This window comes from Equus asinus, chromosome 1 (genome assembly GCF_041296235.1).
Source record: "Equus asinus isolate D_3611 breed Donkey chromosome 1, EquAss-T2T_v2, whole genome shotgun sequence".
Taxonomy (NCBI): domain Eukaryota; kingdom Metazoa; phylum Chordata; class Mammalia; order Perissodactyla; family Equidae; genus Equus; species Equus asinus.
Genome location: NC_091790.1, coordinates 126,156,830 through 126,178,377, shown reverse-complemented (window position 1 = coordinate 126,178,377; position 21,548 = coordinate 126,156,830). Strand labels below are relative to the sequence as shown.

At 34.5% G+C, this 21,548-nt stretch overlaps 1 protein-coding gene across 7 annotated transcripts in view; it reads left to right on the top strand.

Moving 5' to 3' along the window:
- HGF (hepatocyte growth factor) overlaps window positions 1-21,548 on the top strand; it is a 76,533-nt gene that overhangs the window by 6,380 nt on the left and 48,605 nt on the right. For 3 of the 7 annotated variants that reach the window (XR_011502694.1, XM_014855374.3, XM_070507269.1), the window contains 6 exons: window positions 902-1,067; window positions 5,906-6,018; window positions 7,501-7,615; window positions 12,355-12,497; window positions 18,494-18,614; window positions 20,255-20,373. Coding sequence is in view for 6 of the 7 variants with exons in the window: in XM_014855374.3 (XP_014710860.2) it covers window positions 902-1,067; window positions 5,906-6,018; window positions 7,501-7,615; window positions 12,355-12,497; window positions 18,494-18,614; window positions 20,255-20,373 (777 nt within the window). In the remaining variant the exon portion in view is untranslated. Of the gene's footprint in view, window positions 1-901; window positions 1,068-5,905; window positions 6,019-7,500; window positions 7,616-12,354; window positions 12,498-18,493; window positions 18,615-20,254; window positions 20,374-20,779; window positions 21,035-21,548 lie in introns of those variants that run through there. The other 4 variants (XM_070507279.1, XM_044768124.2, XM_070507260.1 and 1 more) reach the window with 2 other exon arrangements.

Genomic DNA, 21,548 nt, shown 5'->3' with positions numbered 1-21,548 from the left:
TGTCCATCCTTTCCATACAACAGCTGCAATCTCTTAGACATTTTGATGTCATTATGAAGGTAGTGATCATCATGAGAAACTGGGTAACTTTGGGCAAATTGAGAATAAAGAAGCAAGTTCATGATACTCTAAAGTTACCCAAAAGATTAAGTCTGTTAGGATGTTTTAGTTTTGTTTTTCAGGTTTTTAGTAGGAGACTTCATGCTATCTAGGGGCCTTCTAGAATACTTTCATGAAGAAAAATGATATTGCTGCATTAAAGGGTGAAGTTTTACATGCATTTGATTTACAGCATTTGGCTTGATTTCAAGACAAACAGTTCAGTGATACTAAGAAATAGTGCCCAAAAGCACAGAAAACACTTATATAGGAAAGGAGAAGAGCTAAAATATTAATAGTATGAACTACTTTAAAGAGTAAGTCAGAAGAATTTATCTACTGCACCTTTTTTAGTGAGAAGTTTCTCACCTGTCATTGAATTGCCTTTTCTAATTAACACTATAGCTTTCATAAGGACTAATTGTAGGAGGAAATGAAAAATTTAATTATGGAGCATGTTATGATGTGCCCTTGCACTTGCTTTCATACTGTTTAGAGAATATCATCTTATTTATTTCTTTAGAGTGAACTCTGTCCTAATTTTTAAAAGCATCCTTCATTTGAAAGAATGTAGATGAATGACTCTACATGACAAGTTATTTATTCTTCACTGATTACAATATTCCTCTCTTGCTCTTTAACTATCTGAAAGTATCATTCCCCACTCACTTCACCTCCTATCCCTGGAGGTCTAGTACGTTGTCAGATAAAATCGTTATCTTGTAGATGATCCTTAAAGACATTTTTTTTGTATGAGCCTTAAAAGTTTTTCCCCATTTTTTAAAATTATCATTATTCGTAGAAGGACAGAAGAAAAGAAGAAACACACTTCATGAATTCAAAAAGTCAGCAAAGACTACTCTAATTAAAGAAGACCCATTACTGAAGATAAAGACAAAAAAAATGAACAGTGCAGACCAATGTGCCAATAGATGTATTAGGAATAAAGGACTTCCATTCACTTGCAAGTAAGTTGCTTCATTTTGTTCTTAGGATAATTTTTCAAATACAGTATTTACTCATTATTATCATTTTTTTTTATTCAATGTAATTTGCAGGTAAAATTATAAGCTTGACTTTAGTTTTTACTCCTTACAACAGAAGACTTAGCTCTCAGTTGATGGAAATATGAGTAAGGGAGAGAACATAAACTGTTATCTTTTAGACCCTGCAGTGGCTTTGGGTATGGAATTGATGCTTTTTCACCTTATGTACATTTCAACTTTAGGAACTAAAATTCAATTAGATTGACTTTTACCTTTCTAACACTTTAAAATAGTCTATTCAAAGTAAACTATTTTTTTCTTGCAAGAGGAATGGAGAAATTTTCAGAATATAAGTTGGGCAACAGCCAAAATTTACTCCAAAATTTATGTCATTGTCTTTAGGGATCTAAATAAAAGGTGTTGAGAGAATTAGATAAAAAACTAGAAGGAATGGTATCAGCAGCAGAGGCTGTTTAAAAAAAGTTAGGGGATATAGGGCCCGGCCCCGTGGCCGAGTGGTTAAGTTCAAGCGCTCTGCTGCGGTGGCCTAGGGTTCGGATCCTGGGCTGGGACATGGCACTGCTCGTCAGGCCACGTTGAGGCGGCGTCCCACATCCCACAACTAGAAGGACCTGCAACTAAGATATACAACTGTGTACAGGGCGGGGTTGGGGAGATAAAGCAGAAAAAAAAAAAAAAAAAAGATTGGCAACAGTTGTTAGCCCAGGTGCCGTTAGGGGGTAGAGATGATGAAGTTTTAGGTGAAAAGAGATGAGGCAATTGAAAGATGCATGAAGGGACTCAGAGAGTTTTCTTATCTTTTGAAAGTCCCTTTGTGACCTCACAGGAGAGAATTCCTTACTACTTTGCCAGTGATTCCAAAGGATAAGACTTGGAATTTGGGCCATGAAGGTGCCAATTTCATCTGAATAACCTTCCAAACTGCCAGAAGAAAATGCATTTCCTAGTTCTTCTTCATAAACATTCCCTCCCCTCACTTACTTTCCACCCTTTTGTTCCATTTCATCTCATGTTTTTTTTACAGAATTGCACATAACATCCTGTCAGTTTTAAATTCTCCTCTGTTACATTTGGCTAGTGACACATAGTGTGAACAGAGGGTTTAGAAATGTCATGACAGGCAGTCCTAATTTCATCTTGCCATTCTCAGAGAAATGAGGGTTATGAGCCTGAGGGAAAGGACATGGTCAGAGAAGGTCTTCAACAGATTTAGGGGGAGGAGAGACTATCTCCTTTCTGTTCATTGACAGCTCTTCTGAAAGTATTTTTTAGAACCAAACTGCCACTGTCAGGACGATATTTCCTGGCAAGAGCAGTTGGGAATCGTCTTTGTACATATATTCCTATAATAATTCTGTTTCATTCCCTGACTTTCTTATGAAAGCCTTGAAATTGTTAGAAATAAATTAGAGAAAACTACACTCAATCAACATCCCAGCTGTGTAGATTTATGGAGATATTCTTCTGGCAATTGAGGAAGTTGGATTTATCATATTTTCCCCTCTCAGGGTTGGCAGGGCGGGGCAAGGGGAACTGGAGAACCACACCTCCTTGTTGATTTTTAACTTTGAATCTGAAAATACAATCTCCTGGATCCACAAGCAAGGAAAGTATTGCTAGCTCTCCATTTTTACATTAGTCAGCCTTATGCAAAAAATAAATAAATAAATAAAGCTTTCCCTCTGTTTTATTTAGGAGAAAGTAAAATGATTTTGCTGCATTGGAGAACACAGGTGACCTGATTAATAAATCTTTACATATCCCATGTATAAGAGGTTTCATTCCTACTATATTCTGGTAGAGTTATATTTAGTCTCCAAATTTATGACAACGTGTGCAGAAATCTACATGTAATAATACCTGTGTACAGCCAAAGTTCTTCTGCCCAGAAGAGGTGTCATCCTTCTCACTCGTCTATCCCAAATAAATATATACATGTGTTTGGAATCACCAAATACATTAGTTATTCAGAATGGAATGGACATACTGTAATTCTCTGAAATTAAGTTCTTAATAAATTAAAGGATCTTTTTGCAGCCTTGTTATATGGACCAGATTCACTAAAAAACAATGGCAAATATATGAAAATGCTTAAAAAATATCACCAAACCTGTGTTAAAGCATCTGGGATTCAAGTGGGCATGGGGTAGAACATTCTCAAACACTGTTTCCTCTTAGAAAGAGATCAACAATCCTGGTTTTATAGGGATTGAAGTTCCTCTATGCTAGGTAGCAAAGATGACCAGAATGCCTCATCCTAAGATCTTCAGAAAATTGCTAATTCATGAATTGACTCAGGAGGAAAAAATAGGAGGCTTTCCTCTTCTAGCCATGACTGAGTAAACGGTATGAGAATTGCCCTCTTGCCATAAACAACTAGAAAACTAGACAAAGTAAATTCTTGAAAGGAAGATGGTAATTAAAATAAAGCTAAGATAAAGACTCAAAGTAAAATTTAAAAGAAGATGCAACTCCTCCAGTCCATACAGAGGTGTAAAATGATGTAAAGAAACACTTTTCTGAGAGACTATGGCATTGTAATGGAATCAGAGAAAAGAGTAAATGAAATCAGTAAACTGGAAACCCTGTTATTCACTTTCCAGGTGGAATCACCTTTGTATTCACAGAGGCAAATCTTGCATATTCCTGATGGGGCTCTCGAGTCATCTGCAAATATGCAAGGCGATTTCATGTCAAAATCATATTATCTGTAGAAAAGTAGCTTATACATGTGTGGTACATTTTTATTTGAATGTGTAGTTAAGTGGCAGGTTATTAATTCTGTTACTTTAAAATTTCCTTTTACATGTTTGTTTAGTTTTTATCTTTATCTGTATCCTTTAAGGTCATTTAACACCTTCCTCCCAACACCCTATATTAGGGAGATAGGAAATTTAACATGTGTTGCATAAGCTTTCAGCCTACCAGATCAAAATTGAAGTCTCTAATCAAGTTATTCTGCTACAGCTGCAAAAATATATTTTTATGATTTGCTCTTAATTACTATTTCAGCTACAGTGCTCTTGTATGTAGATATTTCAAAATATCTGTATGTAAATCAAAGCATAAAGTTTATGAATATAATTTTTAAACTTATTTGGATATAGAATAAAATGTACTAAATAAAAATATGACAATAGGTAAAATATTTTAAATAATTTGATAAGGCCTTTTTAATATCTGTTTTATAAAAGCTATTCCCCTTAAAATTATTTGAAAGTTGTCAAAATACTTAGAAGTAAATTACTAATTTGAAATATCAAAAATTAGAAGAAAATAATGAGTTCTCAAAAATATATGAACTGAAAGTGAAAAATCTTTATTCTTAGAAAATCTGTGTATTTCTTTTAATTAGATGGTGGCATTGTAATTAGCATGAACAAAGTGAGAAGGAGTTTTAACAGCGTCTCTCTCTCTCTCTTTTTTTTTGCTGAGGAAGATTGGCCCTCAGCCAACATCTGCGCCAATTTTCCTGTATTTTGTATATGGGATATTGCCACAGCATGGTTTGAGGAGCAGTGTATAGGTCTGCAGCCAGGATCCAAACCTGTGCACACCAGGTCGCTGAAGTGGCGCATGCAAGAACTTAACCACCGGGCTGGCCCCCCTCAATAGCATTTCTTAATAGAAGGAAAACAGCTCAAATTCTAACTTCATTTCCCATATTGTGAGAAATGATAACATTTAATATGTTTTAAACTCTGTCAAGTAGTTTACTATTCTTGGCTAAGGAATTTTTGTATTTATCATTTTGCTTTAGAAAGACATTTTTTCGTGAACAAAAAAATCAATATAACAGTGATAGGAATGATAATTGTAGGAGTGACACATTTTAGTAATTTTGTTCAAGATGATATACCAAAAGCATATTTTCTATGGTATTAATAGTTTTTTTAAATTAAAAATGCTTATGCAAACAAATCTATTTAGGAAACATTGACTTATATAAACAGTTATCCTAATAGCAAGATTTCCGTAGCCTTCAATAAGATTCAGTGCTTTATAACTCACCAAGAAGGGGTATTATATGCAAAATTTTCCAAACATTTGATTTCAGATCCTTCCTTGCTAGGAGAATTTTCTGGGGTGATAATTTATCTAATGCATTTTAGGAAATGTCACTTTAGAATGTACTTTTATACAATCACAAACTTTGGAAATTGATGATGATATTTACAATATGATCATTTGCATATAACTATAAACAAAATCTTCCAACTTGCTGTGTACTTACAAAAAAATAGTCTTCCGAAATAATCCAAGTAGTTGTGATTGATCTCGTTTGTTGAAATCCTCATTTTTCAAGATGTTTAGAATAACATGAGAACATCCCAAATAGTATTCAATGTGATATTTAAATCTACACCTAGAAACACTTAATTTTGTTCTTTCTCATTTGGCCATCAAAATGGTGGGCTCAAAGGGGCTGGCCCCGTGGCCGAGCGGTTAAGTTCGCGCGCTCCGCTGCAGGTGGCCCAGTGTTTCTTTGGTTCAAATCCTGGCGCGAACATGACACTGCTCATCAACCCACGCTGAGGCAGCGTCCCACATGCCACAACTAGAAGGACCCACAACGAAGAGTATACAACTATGTACTGGGGGGCTTTGGGGAGAAAAAGGAAAAAATAAAATCTTAAAAAAAAAAAAATGGTGGGCTCAAATATCATTCATGCTTTTATTACATATATGTAACAATGTGTCTCTTTTTATATTGCCCTCTTTGGTTAAACTATGTGCGCATTCTTTAAAAACTGTATAAATAGTAGCATTCCTTCTTTTCATTCAGATATTTTTTTCAGGGCCTTTGTTTTTGATAAAGCAAGAAAACGATGCCTCTGGTTCCCTTTCAATAGTATGTCAAGTGGAGTGAGAAAAGAGTTTGGCCATGAATTCGACCTCTATGAAAACAAAGGTAACTGGCTTCTCCCTAAATATTTTATTATGAAATAAAGCATAAAATATACATAATTTCCTGCCACAGTGCTCTTTCCTCAATTATATAAAGAATCTGTGATGCAGTCAGTTCATCCATTAAGACTGATAACACTAGTATCTTGACTATTTTCAGTATGCTTCTTTAGATTAAAGGCAGCATTTCCCAAAATTCTCATAATTATCCGCTCCCTCTTTGTTTATTTCTAGGAGCATCTGCTAGAACTCGTATTTTCCATGTTCATTTTAGAAAGTGCCACCCAGTTAGTTTAAGACATCTCATATTACAGCACATTTTGAGCTTACTATAGTATTTTAAATTTTAACAACTTTGGATAACTCATCTAAGTTGTAGTGATGATTGCTGATAACAAACTGTGAAGATTTTGAAAAATTAGTTGGATCTATTCCTAATCATATACTTAAAAAAAAATCTTTAAAGGAAGAATTGAGACCATGTTGTTAATTTGTCTATATTGGTAGTCTGATAGTGTATTCACAAGGTATTTACTTTGTTCAAAAGCAGAATTATATCAATGAAATAATTGAAGAATGTTAAATAATTATGAATTTTACAAAATGAGTCCCTCAGCACACAAAATAATAAACATGGATTGTATTTATGATAATAGCATTTATTTTAATTTTAATATTTTCTTAAATCATACTGTGTCTTAATAATTTGGGTACTTGGTAATATACACAGATATTTCCTTGGTAATAGGGTAGATGTTTAAAACAAATTAAAATTAATTCATGGTAGAAAATAAGATGATCTCTATATACCCCAATAATTCTATAAATCCTAAACATAATTCATAATCTAGTATAGGACCATCTTCAATCTAGGTTGCTAACAATTGTATATACTATTATCTAATAGGAATATACACCTTGTTTCAGTGTGATTGCCCTATAATTTAGCAGATGAAACGTTAGCAAAAATATGGAAAATAATAATCAACATAATGTAATTACAGCACACATACATGAATATATAAATCCACACAGTTTTTGCTGAGATAAAGACAAATTAATTATTTTTATTATCTTAGAGTAACTTTCTGAATTCAACATAAGTTTTAAAAATCGCTCAATTTTTGTTTTTGATGTTTTCTTAAAGTGGTCTGTATATTTGAGCAAATCATTCTGCCAAATTAAATTTGCCTGGCCAGTTGAGTATATAGACTAATCTATATGAAGAACAGACTTATCTCTGCAGTTATTCAGGTATATACTCACAAAATTAAAACTTCTTGATTGCCTTTTGTTGGTTTGGATTATTCTGAAATGTATTATTTTGAAAATATTAGTAGAAGCTTTAGACAAGAAATTTCAATATGATTTGAGATAGTTTTACAAGCGTTAGTTACTTAAAGATTTAAAAGGAATTTTCTTTTTCTTGTTAATATAGCATATGTAACACACGGTTATAACATTTTTCTCTACTTTCTTCTCATAGACTACATTAGAAACTGCATCATTGGTAAAGGAGGTAGCTACAAGGGAACGGTGTCTATCACTAAGAGTGGCATCAAATGCCAGCCCTGGAATTCCATGATACCACATGAGCACAGGTAAGAACAGCATGAGGAAAAGAGGATAGAGCCTCTCTTTTTTATACATGTTAGCAATCTCACGTGAGTCCTTCAGAATAACCCTATAGTTCTATAACAACATAGCCAACTTTACTGAATTGTATTAGGGCAAGGCTTATGTGAATTCATAACTGATATGTAGCCAAAGATTAAATTTACCATTTTATCTTACCTCAAAACCCCAATTTATAGATCTTGATGTTTCTGTGAAGAAATAGTGAAAATGTTATTTTTTTGTAGAGATTTTTTCCCCTCTCTTTGCCTTCGAGAAGGTACAGCACTCTGCAGCTGCAGTAGAGAAACTGACTGTGGTAAATAGGAGATGGATCAGATGGTGGTTGTCAACTTTGGCTGCACATTAAAATCACCTGCTATGAGCCCTTAATGACTCCCACCACTCAGGCATCAATACAGACCTATTAAATCAGAATCTCTTGGGGGAATAACCCAGGCCAGTATTTTTTTTTTTAAAGTTCCCCAGATGATTCCAAAGTACAGCCACAATTGAGAACCACTGCTAAAAATTCATACCTCAGATTGACCAGCTTTCCCATTTCACCTATTGCTTAATGGCTGGAGAAAACTTCTCATCCCTTGGATTAAATGTCTACACTTAAGAGAATACTTGTGTTCATTATAACAGATGAATGATATTTAAAGATGAGCAAACATAATATCCATAGGCTAATTAGTCTGAGAGTTTTAATCATCATTGAGAAGAAACATAGATATCTAATACCCAAGATGTATTGTAGCCATGGTTTTTCAAGATTTATTTGACAAATAATTTTAACAGGAGCTAAAGTATTTTAAAACAGCTTTCCCTGGTTGTTAAATGCATTGGAAGGTTTAGTTTACCATGTGCCAATTACCTTGCTGAACAGTGTACTTGGTTTATCTCTAATCCTCCCAAGAACCCCATAGCGGGTGATTTTATTAGCTCTATTTTATATATGGTGAAACTGAAGCACAAAGAGCCTTAGTAACTTTTCAAGGTCATGCACAACTAGTAAGCAGTATGGCCAGAATCTGAACCCAGCCAATTTCACTGTATAACCTGTGCTTTTAACAACTCCAAGGCATGAAACACTTGGCTGATCAGTAGGACAAATGCTGCAACTTGTTTCTGCAGTAGTGTTGATGACTTTGCCTTGATGAATCCTCTTTTTATTTCATTTCATTCATTTTGAGGGGGGGGCCATAATTATGCAATGATTTTATTTCAGTAAACAGAGAGCAGATAATTGGCCCACATGTAAAGAAAAAGAGTTAGTTGCTCCACATTGAGGTCAAGCCTGTGATCTCAGTCAGTTAACACCAGCTAGTAAGTATCCAAGCTGATCAGCTTTGCCGTATTTCAGTAACAGAAAGTGACTAATTCTTTTCAAATAAGTTACTTACAATTATACACAAATACCTCTGAAACATAGTATTATCCTTATATTACAAAAAGAAAGGAACGATATAATTGGTTTTGCCCTCTCATAAGGATTTGATGGTGTCACTCCTGCATAGTGAGGAAAACATTTTATTTAAATTGATAGATCTGTTTTTCATGAACAAAAGAATAGCTTTGGAAATCAGTCCTACCCTACTCAGGGAGAGTGAACTGGACTGACCCAGTAGAGGTCTTATTTCAACCGAAATACTCTATGATTGGGATTTTCTGTGGGAGGAGTAAATGTGAAATAGATCTCCCTGGGAACTGGCTTCCCAGTCCAACCAGCTATTTTACCAAGAAACATTTCCTTGTGATATAGAGGTATATGAGGGAGAGAATCATGTATATTAATCAAATTGTTTTTAATTCAGTGGGAGCAATACTTAATTTTCATCAGTTAGCTGCTTATTGGTGTATCTGTGTGGTAGCTTAACACTTTTGAGTTAACTAAATATTAACTTTATGGGAAATGGAAAAAGAAATATGTCTGTGTCTAGAGGAGTGATTTATTGATGACTCCCTAAATTGAAATATTTTACAAGTGGCTTAATGGGAACATGATGATAGATGATGAAATTAGTATAGAAGCTTAACCAGAAAATCAGGTGACCTGATATCTACATCTATATCCTTCACTGGCCACCCAGCATTCATTAATGAAGCAGATGATGGAATAGGTCAGGTTTCCTAAAACGCAGTTTCTATTAATGAAAAGAAAAGGTCGCTAGCCTCCAGGAGATCTAATTTATATTTCAAAGTATATTTGGATATAGCTCAATTTTAAATATTTCTTTACTTATCTCTTTTAAAGCCTTGCTAACAAAGACAAAGAACCAAAAACATTATGTATGTGAATAAAAGTTTATTATAGAACTTATTGACTGACACAGGGCATATGTGTAATCGGTTCTCATAAACGGTTGTTGAATGAACACATATAAGTGAAAAGAGCAGGGTTAGGCTTTATCCATTGGTCAAGTATGGGAGGCTAAGGAAAAGCAGGCTAAACACCTTAGAAGACAAAAGAAAACCAGTTAATTTGGGGAAAAAGTCGTATACACCAAAGAATAAGAGAAAAGATGATCCAGACTACTCTTTACTGTGCATGACCTAAGGAAGAATTTAATATGCATTGATACAGAATTGTGAAGATGTGCATCCTTTCTCTTCATTTCTTCATATTACATTTTATTAACTCTAGTGGGAAAACTTTACTCATCTTTTGGCCATATCTAGATTTGATTTCTACTTTATCTCGCTTCCTTCCTACTTGTATTTTTCCTACTAAATCATGGAATTCCTTCACTGCTTTTCACAGCTTCATTTGGCTTTATGAATCCACTGGGAAGGTGTATGTATGTATATGTGTGTGTTTCTATGTGTATGTGTGTGTGTAACAAAAATCTTCTTTAAAATTGTGAATATTTAATACGTGTATATTTAACATGCTAAATCCATTATTTAGTTTCTTGAGTAAACGCAATACATAAAATGATACAGAATAAAGGACCTTATAATAATCTAATTCACTCTATTCATCTTATAGGTGAAGAAGTTGAAACCCAAAGAGTAAATAAATTGTTCAAAGGCTAATGTCATACGCTAGTTGGGTGATACATGAGGCAACAATATAGATTTTGTGATTAACAGTTACTTATTCTTACCACTCTACTATACCAAGATTTTTCATAAAATAGAACTATAGTAGAATATTTTTAAGTAAATTGATTAATGCATTACTTTATGAAAAAATATAAAGTTAAAGTCAGTTTTGGAAAATGACTATTTCATTATAAATTTCAATATATCAGCAATTTCATCAGTATTTCATTATAATTTACTAGGAAAAGTTGGAGAAGTGGCAAAAATGAAAGAAAGTAAATTTCAAACAATGGCACAAACAAAAAACATCCTAAAATATTCTGGAATAATGGGGCTAAAATTAAGACAAAATGACTTATTTTTCATTTGAAAATTAAATACTGTTAGGAACTGTGAAATCATGATGAGCTTTAATTTTATGATAGTTTTTGTCAATTATATGGTTTAATCTCTTATGTTTTTTCCTCATATTTCAAATGCTAGTTTGTAATCCTTGGATTTCACTCTAATTTAAGTACCATTTAGAACTCAGAGGTCAGTAAAAGTAGAAATAAAGCTTTATAACAAAAATTGAACTGAATATTGAAAATGTAACTGGATTTTCAAACAAGTGTTTACTAGTGTCACCTACAGATGTATATTCTTTATTTGCGGTTTTTCGTGTGCAATCTAGCAGACAAGTGCAGTGTCACAGGCCAATGTCACAAGCAGTACAAAGGAATAAAAAGGCTTTGGATTTTTCTGATACTGTGTTGAAATACTTTATGCTAGTAACGAAACTATAAATACGGCATTAGAAATTTTAAGTAAAGGTAATGTATTTCAGTCTCTGCACTAAAGGCTTACTTCTGTGAACTAAACCTGAAAGCACCAAGCCCCAGTCACAGAGAAAACTATTAAAATTTTTGAAGAGAATAAGCAATTCTGTTTTTCACTATGACTAAGTGGCATGTGCTTAATAATATGTAGCATCTATTGTGTCAATTACTCTTTGAACTTCTCAAAACAACCATATAAGGTATAAGATATTATAAGTTATGGTTCTGCTCAGTGTACAGGTAAGCCAACGGGCTGAGAGAGCCTAAACTACCTGCTGAGGTCTCCAGCTAGTAAAAGAGCAAGCTGAAATTTGAGTCCAGGTTTAATTTGATTCTAGACTCTTTGTTTGTATTACTTCATTAATCTGTTTCTCAATTGTGTAGAAGAAAAGGGGGCTATTCTTCATAAGAAAAGCAGTAAACAAAGAAGTAATTTATCTCAGATAAGCAATGTAATAGCGAGATTTCGTGGTCAATTGCAGTGTTTCTTCAGTTCTCTCCTAAGTGGCCTTGCTCAGTCACCTGCTGCCTTCAAGTGGAGCTTTGAAATTGTGGTTCAAAACCGTCAATTAAGTTCCAGCCTGATTGACTTTTAGCAAATCCAGAGACAAATCATTCTTAGTGATGCTGAATATGGGAATTCAGGTGAACGTTTATAAAATTTAAGTATTTTAAGAATGGGTAGACATTCTTGAATTCTTGAATGACAGAATTGAAGTTAAAATATATGGAGGTGTGAGACAGAATAAAGGATTTCTCTGCTTTCAGGAAAAACGTACCAACTAATTAGTAAAATTAATAGACCAAAAATCAAGTTGCATGCTCTTATACTGTAATGATTATCATTTTAAAACTAGCTTTTTGCCTTCGAGCTATCGGGGTAAAGACCTACAGGAAAACTACTGTCGAAACCCTCGAGGGGAAGAAGGGGGACCTTGGTGTTTCACAAGCAATCCAGAGGTACGCTACGAAGTCTGTGACATTCCTCAGTGTTCAGAAGGTAAATGAACCTGAATGCCATCTGGGGCACTCTGCCACCCCTTTGTGTAGAACTGCAGCTCACGTTACAGGTTAACAGGAACAAATCAGATCACAATAAATATGCTGTTTCTTCAAATGCAGCTATAGATGATTTGAGCATTTTTTACATAATGTTTTTAAAAACGATTATCATCAGATAAATGCAAAATAATGAAGCGAGTTATCAGTTTTAATTTCAACAGAGCCTGAGGTATCTCTTTGGGGAGAGTAAAAGTTTGGGCTTTCTCGTCCACTGTTGGGAGCTCACATACCTCAAAATCTGCTCCGGAATGAAACTGAGTCCTTTATAAGTAATGCTAATTATATTCACCTGGCACCTTCTTCTGCAGCAGTTTTGTCAAACCTACTCTGAAGTGGTGTGGCAAGGATATATGGATCCAGCAGAGAATATTGGAGGGGGTCACTGGAAGGTCGATATCCCCATGTGTGACTAGAACCAAATTTGATACATAGACTGGAGCTGAATACCATTTAGAATAGTTTATGAAGAGATCAAAACAGTAGCTGCCAAGCTGTCTTGAAGGCAGGCACCCTAAACCCGTGTCTATGCTTTTTACCTCCTCTGCCAACATAAAAGGGCACTGCCCTTACTTTTGTAGTGGAAAATTGAATAACTGACAAGAAGGAAGAGTAACCATGTCAGCATTGTATGTGATTTCATTTTTCATAGTTATCTGGTTATTCTGTTGGAAACTAAAATTCTAAAAATCTGAATGAAACATGGGTTAATAGGATTTTGAAGTACTTGGGGGCAGGGGCTGCTGGAATGCTGTCCAATTTTTATAGTAAGATATCTTACCTGTTTGTTATTAACCAAATATTTTTTTGAAATATTTCTTCCACAAATATCCATTAAACATTAGGTTGATATTTATCACGTAAAAAGGCCATTGTTGGCTAATTGTCACAGAGAAGGTGAATTTGCTTTCTGTTGTTAGTTAATTTAAAATTCTTGGCTCCATGTGCTAGAGCCAGTTCCATCTCTGTTTGTAAATTCTTACTTTCCATTCTATATCATATTCTGTTCACTATAACTTCTTCATTGTTTTCTTTTCTTTTAAAAATAATAAACTGATCTGTGATAAAGTTACGAACAAGTCTGTTTTGTATGAATAAGTCTATAATTAATATTTGTCTTAAATTTACACATGGAAGAAAAAAATCCTACTTCTAGGTAACTCTCCACTACAACAGTTTTCTGAGGTTGAAAGTCATTGGCAAGGAGTTTTGTTTGACCTGGGAAAGTGTTTTCAAGGGAAGTTAACTTGGTCAAACTTTAAACAGCTTAGCATTTATGATACCTGCCTGGTCTGTGTGGGAATGTGATTTTTCAATCCTTAGTTTTTAAGAAAAACCTTCATCAAAATACACTGGCGTAGATCTGGACCGATATGCAATGTAGAATAAATGTTCTAGAAAAGAAGTGATTGGGAAAATCCTGTTTCCATTTATCCTTATCTCATTTAAATATACATCTCTAATATCCTTTAATAATTTGAGGTCATTGCACCTCTCTTAAAAGGTTGCTCATTAGTATTAGTGGCACATGATGCTATTGGCACTGTGGTAGTAAAGGTTGCAGATATGATTTTTCTGGGAACAATTAGAGGTCTGATAGCATAGAATGACCCTCCTGTGAAAGAAGTGATCAACACCTGACCTATAGGCCAAACATATTTCAGGAAGTGTGAATTGAGCTGTGATATTTAAATGCATGCTAAAATGAACAATGTTTTAGCAGGATTTTAGTGAATAGGATCTAAAATAAGAAGCATTGTCACTACACTAATAGAAAAAAGCATGCTGTTTATAAAACAGATAATACAAAATATACAAAATAATGTAGATATGATGTAAACGTCTATTAAAATACATATAAGAGGGAGAAACCTCAAAATCCAGGATGCTTAAACAGTATAATGGGTGAGCTATTTTTATCTATGCATATTAATTTCTTAAATGGCAACTTCCAAAGGTTACGTCATTATGGATGAGGTAGTAATGATCAAATCATTTTGTATATTTAAAATTAAACCAGAAAAAGGCCTGTGGTCAAACTTTGGACTGTTCTTTTGAAAAAGACATGTTAAACACTATATATATTTTGAAGTTTTTGTAACTATATTAAAGTCTTGGCTAAATAATCATCTGAAATTTTGATTCATAAAGGAAATATATCTGATATCCAATAACTAATATTTTCTTATAATTTAAACCTTTGAAATATATTAAGCATTCCAAAAGAAAATGAACACTCTTATCACATTTAGAACTTTACATAATTGTGTGAAGAAAATATTACAATTAACATTTAATTCAAGGAAAACTGAGGTATGTAAAATTCAATTTTTTGTTGTAACATTTACTTGGGATTTAAAATAAAGCAATCACTAGTCTTTGGAACAGATGTTATATGTAATGATTGTCAAATATTCAAGTAAATACATTTTATTAAACCATAATCATTATTTTTTAATACCTTACACTTTAAATCCCAAATAATACTGCCATAACTTTATTTATGTGATTCTATGCTCTGTGTGGAGAAAGACTTTTAAAACTAAAGATTAAAATAAAACTATTATTTATAAATGTGGATTTGTGAGACTTCATATTTTAAACATTCAGTTTTGTTAAAGTGATCACCAGCATGGATTTCTCTCAGAGATATTGTCAAAGTAGTTATTTTAGTCTGTAAACTCAGATTACCTGTGGTTTTATGATTGAGAAAAAGGAACACAGTATTTTTTTTAGTTTAATTGGTTAGTGTGATGAGAAAGATGTTAAATTAATCCTACTTATATTACAATTCAGGTGTAGTTTTTGTAGTTTTCTACTATCATTTAAGCCAGAACTATATTTAGAAAAAAAAAATTCTACTTTTAAATAGAAACATTTATTTAGTTTGAGTTTATATAATCTGGAAAAGTATTTTGCTCTTTATTTTTAAAGGCAAGAACTTGCTGGAATGGTTAAATAATAATACACTGGCAAGAATAGAGAGATCCCAAATGAAATAGAGCAGGAAGTGCAATCCTCACCCTCTTGCACTATTATATAGATCATGCTTTCACCTGGTTCCTTGAGTAAGTGGACTTGGTTTCCACCTGTACTGCCTGACTTTGAGTTGGGAAAACTTAGAAGATTCTTAGAATTCTGGAAGTTAGAAAAGTGAATATGAGTTCACAGTTTGGCTTTCTTGAGGTAATTTTGATGACTAACCTGAAGGTCTGATGCAATGGTAGAACAACAAACTTTTCAGTCTTAGATAAAATGGCCAATCTAGTTGCTTTTTTTCGTGACCTCCTTTCCCCCCATCCTTCAATAAGTGAGGATCCAACAGGAGGCCAACCTACTCTTGTAAACAAGAAGGCAGAGGGTAATGGGGGCAATGTTGAAAAAGGCAGGGAGAGTGACTTTCTAAATTTATCAGTCTATCTTAAGGTATGACCAATTAGATTGTGTAGGAAACAATTTAAAATATGTAGGACAAAAAGGCAATTAAGACACTGGAAAGAACACTGGACTATGGGTCAGAGACCTGTGTTCCAGGCACAGATTTGACATTTTCTGTTTTAGGTAAGTCCCTTAAAACTTTTGTGAGCCTTGTTTTCCTCACTGCAAGGATCAAATGATTTCTTATTTGCTAAAAGTGCTGAATAATCACAGAACATGTAACTATAATATATTTAGCATCTCAGTCGTACCACAAGATATATTTAATTCCCACCCCAACAACAACTTTCATTGCCTTCCAAAATCTAGCATTGTTCTTGTTAACTTTTAATATGTTTTTAAAATCTCATTAGGTCTGCACCTGCATCCACAACTCTCTTCACCTTACTATAAACATAGCATACTAATTCATGTTTCTGTACCATTTTATGTTATTTTGCCCTTTATAATTTATCCAAATCTCATCTATCCTTCAAGATCCAGTGAAATCAATTCTCTCCCAAAAAGCCATTTTTAGAATAGAACAAATTATCTACAGATTTGCTACTCATTGTGAGGTCCAAGGATCAGAAACATCAGCATCCCCTGGGAGCTTGTTACTAATACCTCAGCTCTGATTTACTGAATCAGAACTTGCCCTTTTACAAGATCTCAAAGTGACTTTTATGCATATTGAAGTTTGAAGAAGCATTGAATTGATCTACCACACTCACTTCAGAAAATACTCCTCTTAATAGAATTACCTGTTTCATTTGTGTAGCTGTTTTTCCTTAAGAAACTTAAAAATCCTAAAGTCCAGAAAAAATGTTTTATAATAATGCCCATAGTACAGCTTCCCAGAAAATAAACTTATTTACTCTCATGAGAAAGGGATATACTCATAAACTGTATTTGCTGATGGAGACAAAATAGGTATATCCTGATTCCTGAGTACTATACAAGGTTAGAAATTGTACATTTGGATATTTATCTCTTATGTTTGACCATAGCATTCTATTCTACTTTTTCATTCAATATAAAGAAGCAAACAACTGTGATAAATGCCACATCATTTTCTGTGAAGATATCAAACCTTGCATTCTTTTAAAAAAAAAGGAGCTAAATAAATCTGTACCCCATTCAAATGGAAAGCTGAAATGTGATAATGCATAACATATGTCGAGCATTTCAATATGCAAATGACCTTGGCCAACCAGAGCACCTTTATCAATATGCTCTTGGACTCCTCTTATTTATAGCTCAGGTGCTTACTGACTGTTCTCTGAGAAATCTCAGTATCAAATGAGAGGAAGCTGAATTTTGGTCCCTTGTCTTAGTTCGCAGATTAACCTACATGACAACAAGTAGATGAATCAAGCCAAAGGGTTTCATGTTTGGGGAAGTTAATAATTAATGTCCTATTAGATTATAAAAATGAAAGGTTCAAAAGTGATGATTCTAATGTTATACCCCAAAATACTACAAATACTCATTAGGCTATATCTTAGTGGATAAAACAAACATTCATATCTTTTCCCCACTTCAGCTAAAGTTAGATGATCAGTAATCACAAGATACAAATGGTGTGTTTGGGGAAGTTTTTCGGATTTGTAGGAAAACCAAGCAAGGATTTATTCCACAGGATTCCTGCTGTGCTACAGATTAACCTATCCATTTGAGAAGCCTCATTTTCAGCTAGTTGATGTGATTCAGAGTTTGTGTGTCATAAAAGGCCAGCCAGAAAAGAATTATTAACTAACCTCCCAGAGTCATCAGTAAGATCCTGCATAATCAGAGCACCTTATATATTTTACAATGTGTACAAGAAGTTCAATAGTAGGTCACCCTTTATCCTCAGCTAGATAGGAATGTGAGCCTGCCCAGTTATTCGACTTGGATGTTCACTAACAGAAATGAAGCACGATTTCTTCTTTTCTTCTTTTTCTTCATGATTTCTTCTTCATGGAAAATATCCATGTTCTTTGAATAGTACCAGAGTGCCAGATTTCTATCCAAAGATGGTCTCTCAAGTCTATCTGGTTCTGATTTTGGCATTAACCATAGGAGAATGACATGTACTCATTTTAAATTATGTATTTCCTGTATGTGTATTTGGAGGATAAGTTGAGAGAAGAGCACTATTGTGCTGTCAGTATAGATACTGAGATCCTTTGCATTTTAGACCAACAAAGGGAAGATCCCCAAGGTTCCATCTTATGTTTTCAGTGTCTACATACCTTTGGACACATTGAAAAATTAGAAAGGCAGCATTCTGGCTCTATGATAAATCTGTTTGACGCTAACTACAAAACCCCGTTTAAACTATATGAAGAGTTCTGTAGGGAGTATTTTATGCCACTATTTTATGAACATTAGGCCCTAATTTAAAGTTAAAATGGTTGTAAGCATTTCTAAAAATCTTTCTGCTAAACAGGTGATTTACTGTTCTTTAAAAGGAACAGTGGTGGTCCTGATTTTGCTGTCAGAAGCAATTAACATGCCATACTTTAATTTTATTAGTTGAATGCATGACCTGCAATGGGGAAAGTTATCGTGGTCCCATGGATCATACAGAATCAGGCAAGATTTGTCAGCGCTGGGATCATCAGACACCACACCGGCACAAATTCTTGCCAGAAAGGTAAAATACCACCAAATCATGCTTCCAGTGATTCTTTTTACATACCATTATTTACTCCATGACAAACTGCCATGGAAATTCTCTATATATGATGTTTTTTGGATAGTCTTGGGGAAAAGGGATTTATGATGAAGTATATGAGAATGCTGGTTACACCTTCAGCTGGTTTTGGGTGACTAGGTTAAGAGTTCCTGAAATCAGGATGGTCCTGAACACAGGAGCATCAATGGGGTGCAGAAGGGAAGCACTAACAGAAGCTTCCTCTTTCTCTTCCATAGCAGAAAAAAAGGCCCATTCGATATTGACCACTTTGACAGGCCCAAGCTGTGGGAGGAGGCATTATTGCCAAATACAAACCAATCTCCTTCTAAAGCCACATCTTCAGTGACTTAGGTAAAGTAGGGTCACATTTGTGACACTATGACATAGGTCATGCTCATAGAAAGGGAATGAAAAGTGAAGCAAACAATTCTTTTGCTTGGTTTATTCTGGTGTATTTTGAAATTGCCAATCTGGAGAAGTCAGGTAACCAAGTCTACTTTTCTCCTCAGAGGTAGGTTTTGAGTTTAAATAGTTAAAAAAAAAAATATGTCTGGGTCCAGCCCAGTGGCTCAGCGGTTAAGTTCACACGTTCCGCTTCTCGATGGCCCGGGGTTCGCTGGTTCGGATCCCGGGTGCGGACATGGTGCTGCTTGGCAAAAGCCATGCTGTGGTAGGTGTCCCACGTATTAAAGTAGAGGAAGATGTGCATGGATGTTAGCTCAGGGGCAGTCTTCCTCAGCAAAAAGAGGAGGATTGACAGCAGTTAGCTCAGGGCTACTCTTCCTCAAAAAAAAAAAAAGTCTACTTTGGCCCATTCATTTCACATGAAACTTGTAGCTGAAAAAAGAAAAAGTGAATTCTCTTGTTTTTATTATAAAGAATAAATGTACAAATAACTATAGAGGAAACTGTCCCCACCTTTTTTGGAAATTGCTGACAGATTTTTTTTCTTTCTTCTTTCTCTTTTTGTTTTTTTGTTGTTCTTTTAAATGAAATTAAAACTCTCATTTATTTTTAAGTTCATCTCTTGTCTTTTAAGTGAGAACAGAAAGGATATGGTAGCAATTAAAATCAAGTCACCAATTCAGGACTCTGTTAATTTAGAGGGAGGAGGGTATAGAGAAAGTGGTGTGATGGAGTTTGTCTCTGGCTCTGGTGGAGGTGAGGGCATGACCCAGAAAGGCTCTATTTCCAAAATTGAGCTATCATTAGTAACAGAGCTATTGAAACCTGACTTTCAGTTTGAACTTTAAGCCTGGCCCAGAAAAGGACCTGTTTTCTTAATGAGCATTCTACATGAGGTCATGTTTATGTAATCTTTCTCTTAATTGGGCTTTGTGACAAAGGCATTCAGTTTGGGACCGCAACTGGTGGATAAGTACCAAATGGACCTAACTTACTAGCAAAAGGGATGGTACTCTATACTTACTAGAATCTGTAAGTTAATAGATTTAGCAGTCCTTGTAAGGCAAAACAGGAAACTTCTTTTTTCCCCAGCTAGTAGCATCTGAACTAAGTCGAAAATTATTTTGTGAGTTGTGGGCTGGGTGGTGTTTCTAGGCAGATTTATGTGACACTTTTCTTGGTGTGGTTTGCAGATATCCTGACAAGGGCTTTGATGATAATTATTGCCGCAATCCTGATGGCAAGCCGAGGCCATGGTGCTATACTCTTGACCCTGACACCCCCTGGGAGTACTGTGCAATTAAAGTGTGCGGTAAGTTAGGGTCAAATTTATTGCTTCCTTTTCCTCTCACAGACTGGATCTAAGCAGGTGATTATTAGTGAGACAGGTTAACAGCTATTTCACTTGATGCTTTAATGGGTGCAGGTTTTAATATTTTAAAAATGTGTCGCATAATCCTACCCAATCTTTTGAATTTTCAGAGAGCCATTATTTTGAAAGAGATAAATACACAAGTGCACACATATACACAAAATATTTATACTTAGGGTAAAGGCCTAAACATTCTCATGTTGTCAAGAAAAAGAAAAAATTCCAGAGAGGGAGAAAGAAGTCAGGGAATAAGTGCGGTATTATAAACGTCATCAGAGCCATAAAAGCTAGGACCTTAGATTCTTACTTTCCAATCCTGTATACTTTCCCTATTCTTCCTCACCAGACGTAACATGAGCTATCAACTGACTGTGAACCTCTTCTGGTGAATGACAGAGGCTGCCATGAAGAATAATAAGTCTAATAGAAGCTTCTTATAGGTGTCTTTAATCTCTGGTAGCCAATCCTCACCTCTCTGGCTGTCCTTGTACGCACACTGCATTCTGTTTCAACCTGTTTTTCAGCAGTTCTAGTCTTTTTCTATATATTGACCTTTACCCAATTGTCCTGAATTTATAATAAAAAGCTTCTTTTCTCATTTGCTTTGTGTTATGCCTTTAAATCTGTACTTGTCCCTTTCCTCCAGAGTTAACACACATTTTTACTCTTCCCTGAAATAATCCTAAATAAAAATTAGTTATAGACATGTCTTTATTTCTATGAGTACAGGTCTTATTTTTTTCAACTGGATCCTAAAATGCTTTAAGACCAGTAGAACTGCATAAATTCAGTAAAGTGTAATAATGTTATAAATTTATTTGATAACATAAAGATATGTATATAGAGAGAGCCATAAAAAGACAAATAATCTGCATAAGATCAGGTATGAGCTCCAAGAATGATAAATATACAATTGTGAGGATATGGTTAAGTGTTTGTGTATTTTACCAGAACAGCATGATAAGGATATTCCTTTGAACAAGTATTTAAATTCAGTATTATCCACACTACGATACTGCCAGGATAATCTCTCTCCACTTAAACCTGCTAATAAAAGGAAATGTTTTAGACCACTCAAATAAAGCCCACAAAGAAGGGATGTGCCTGGCATATGT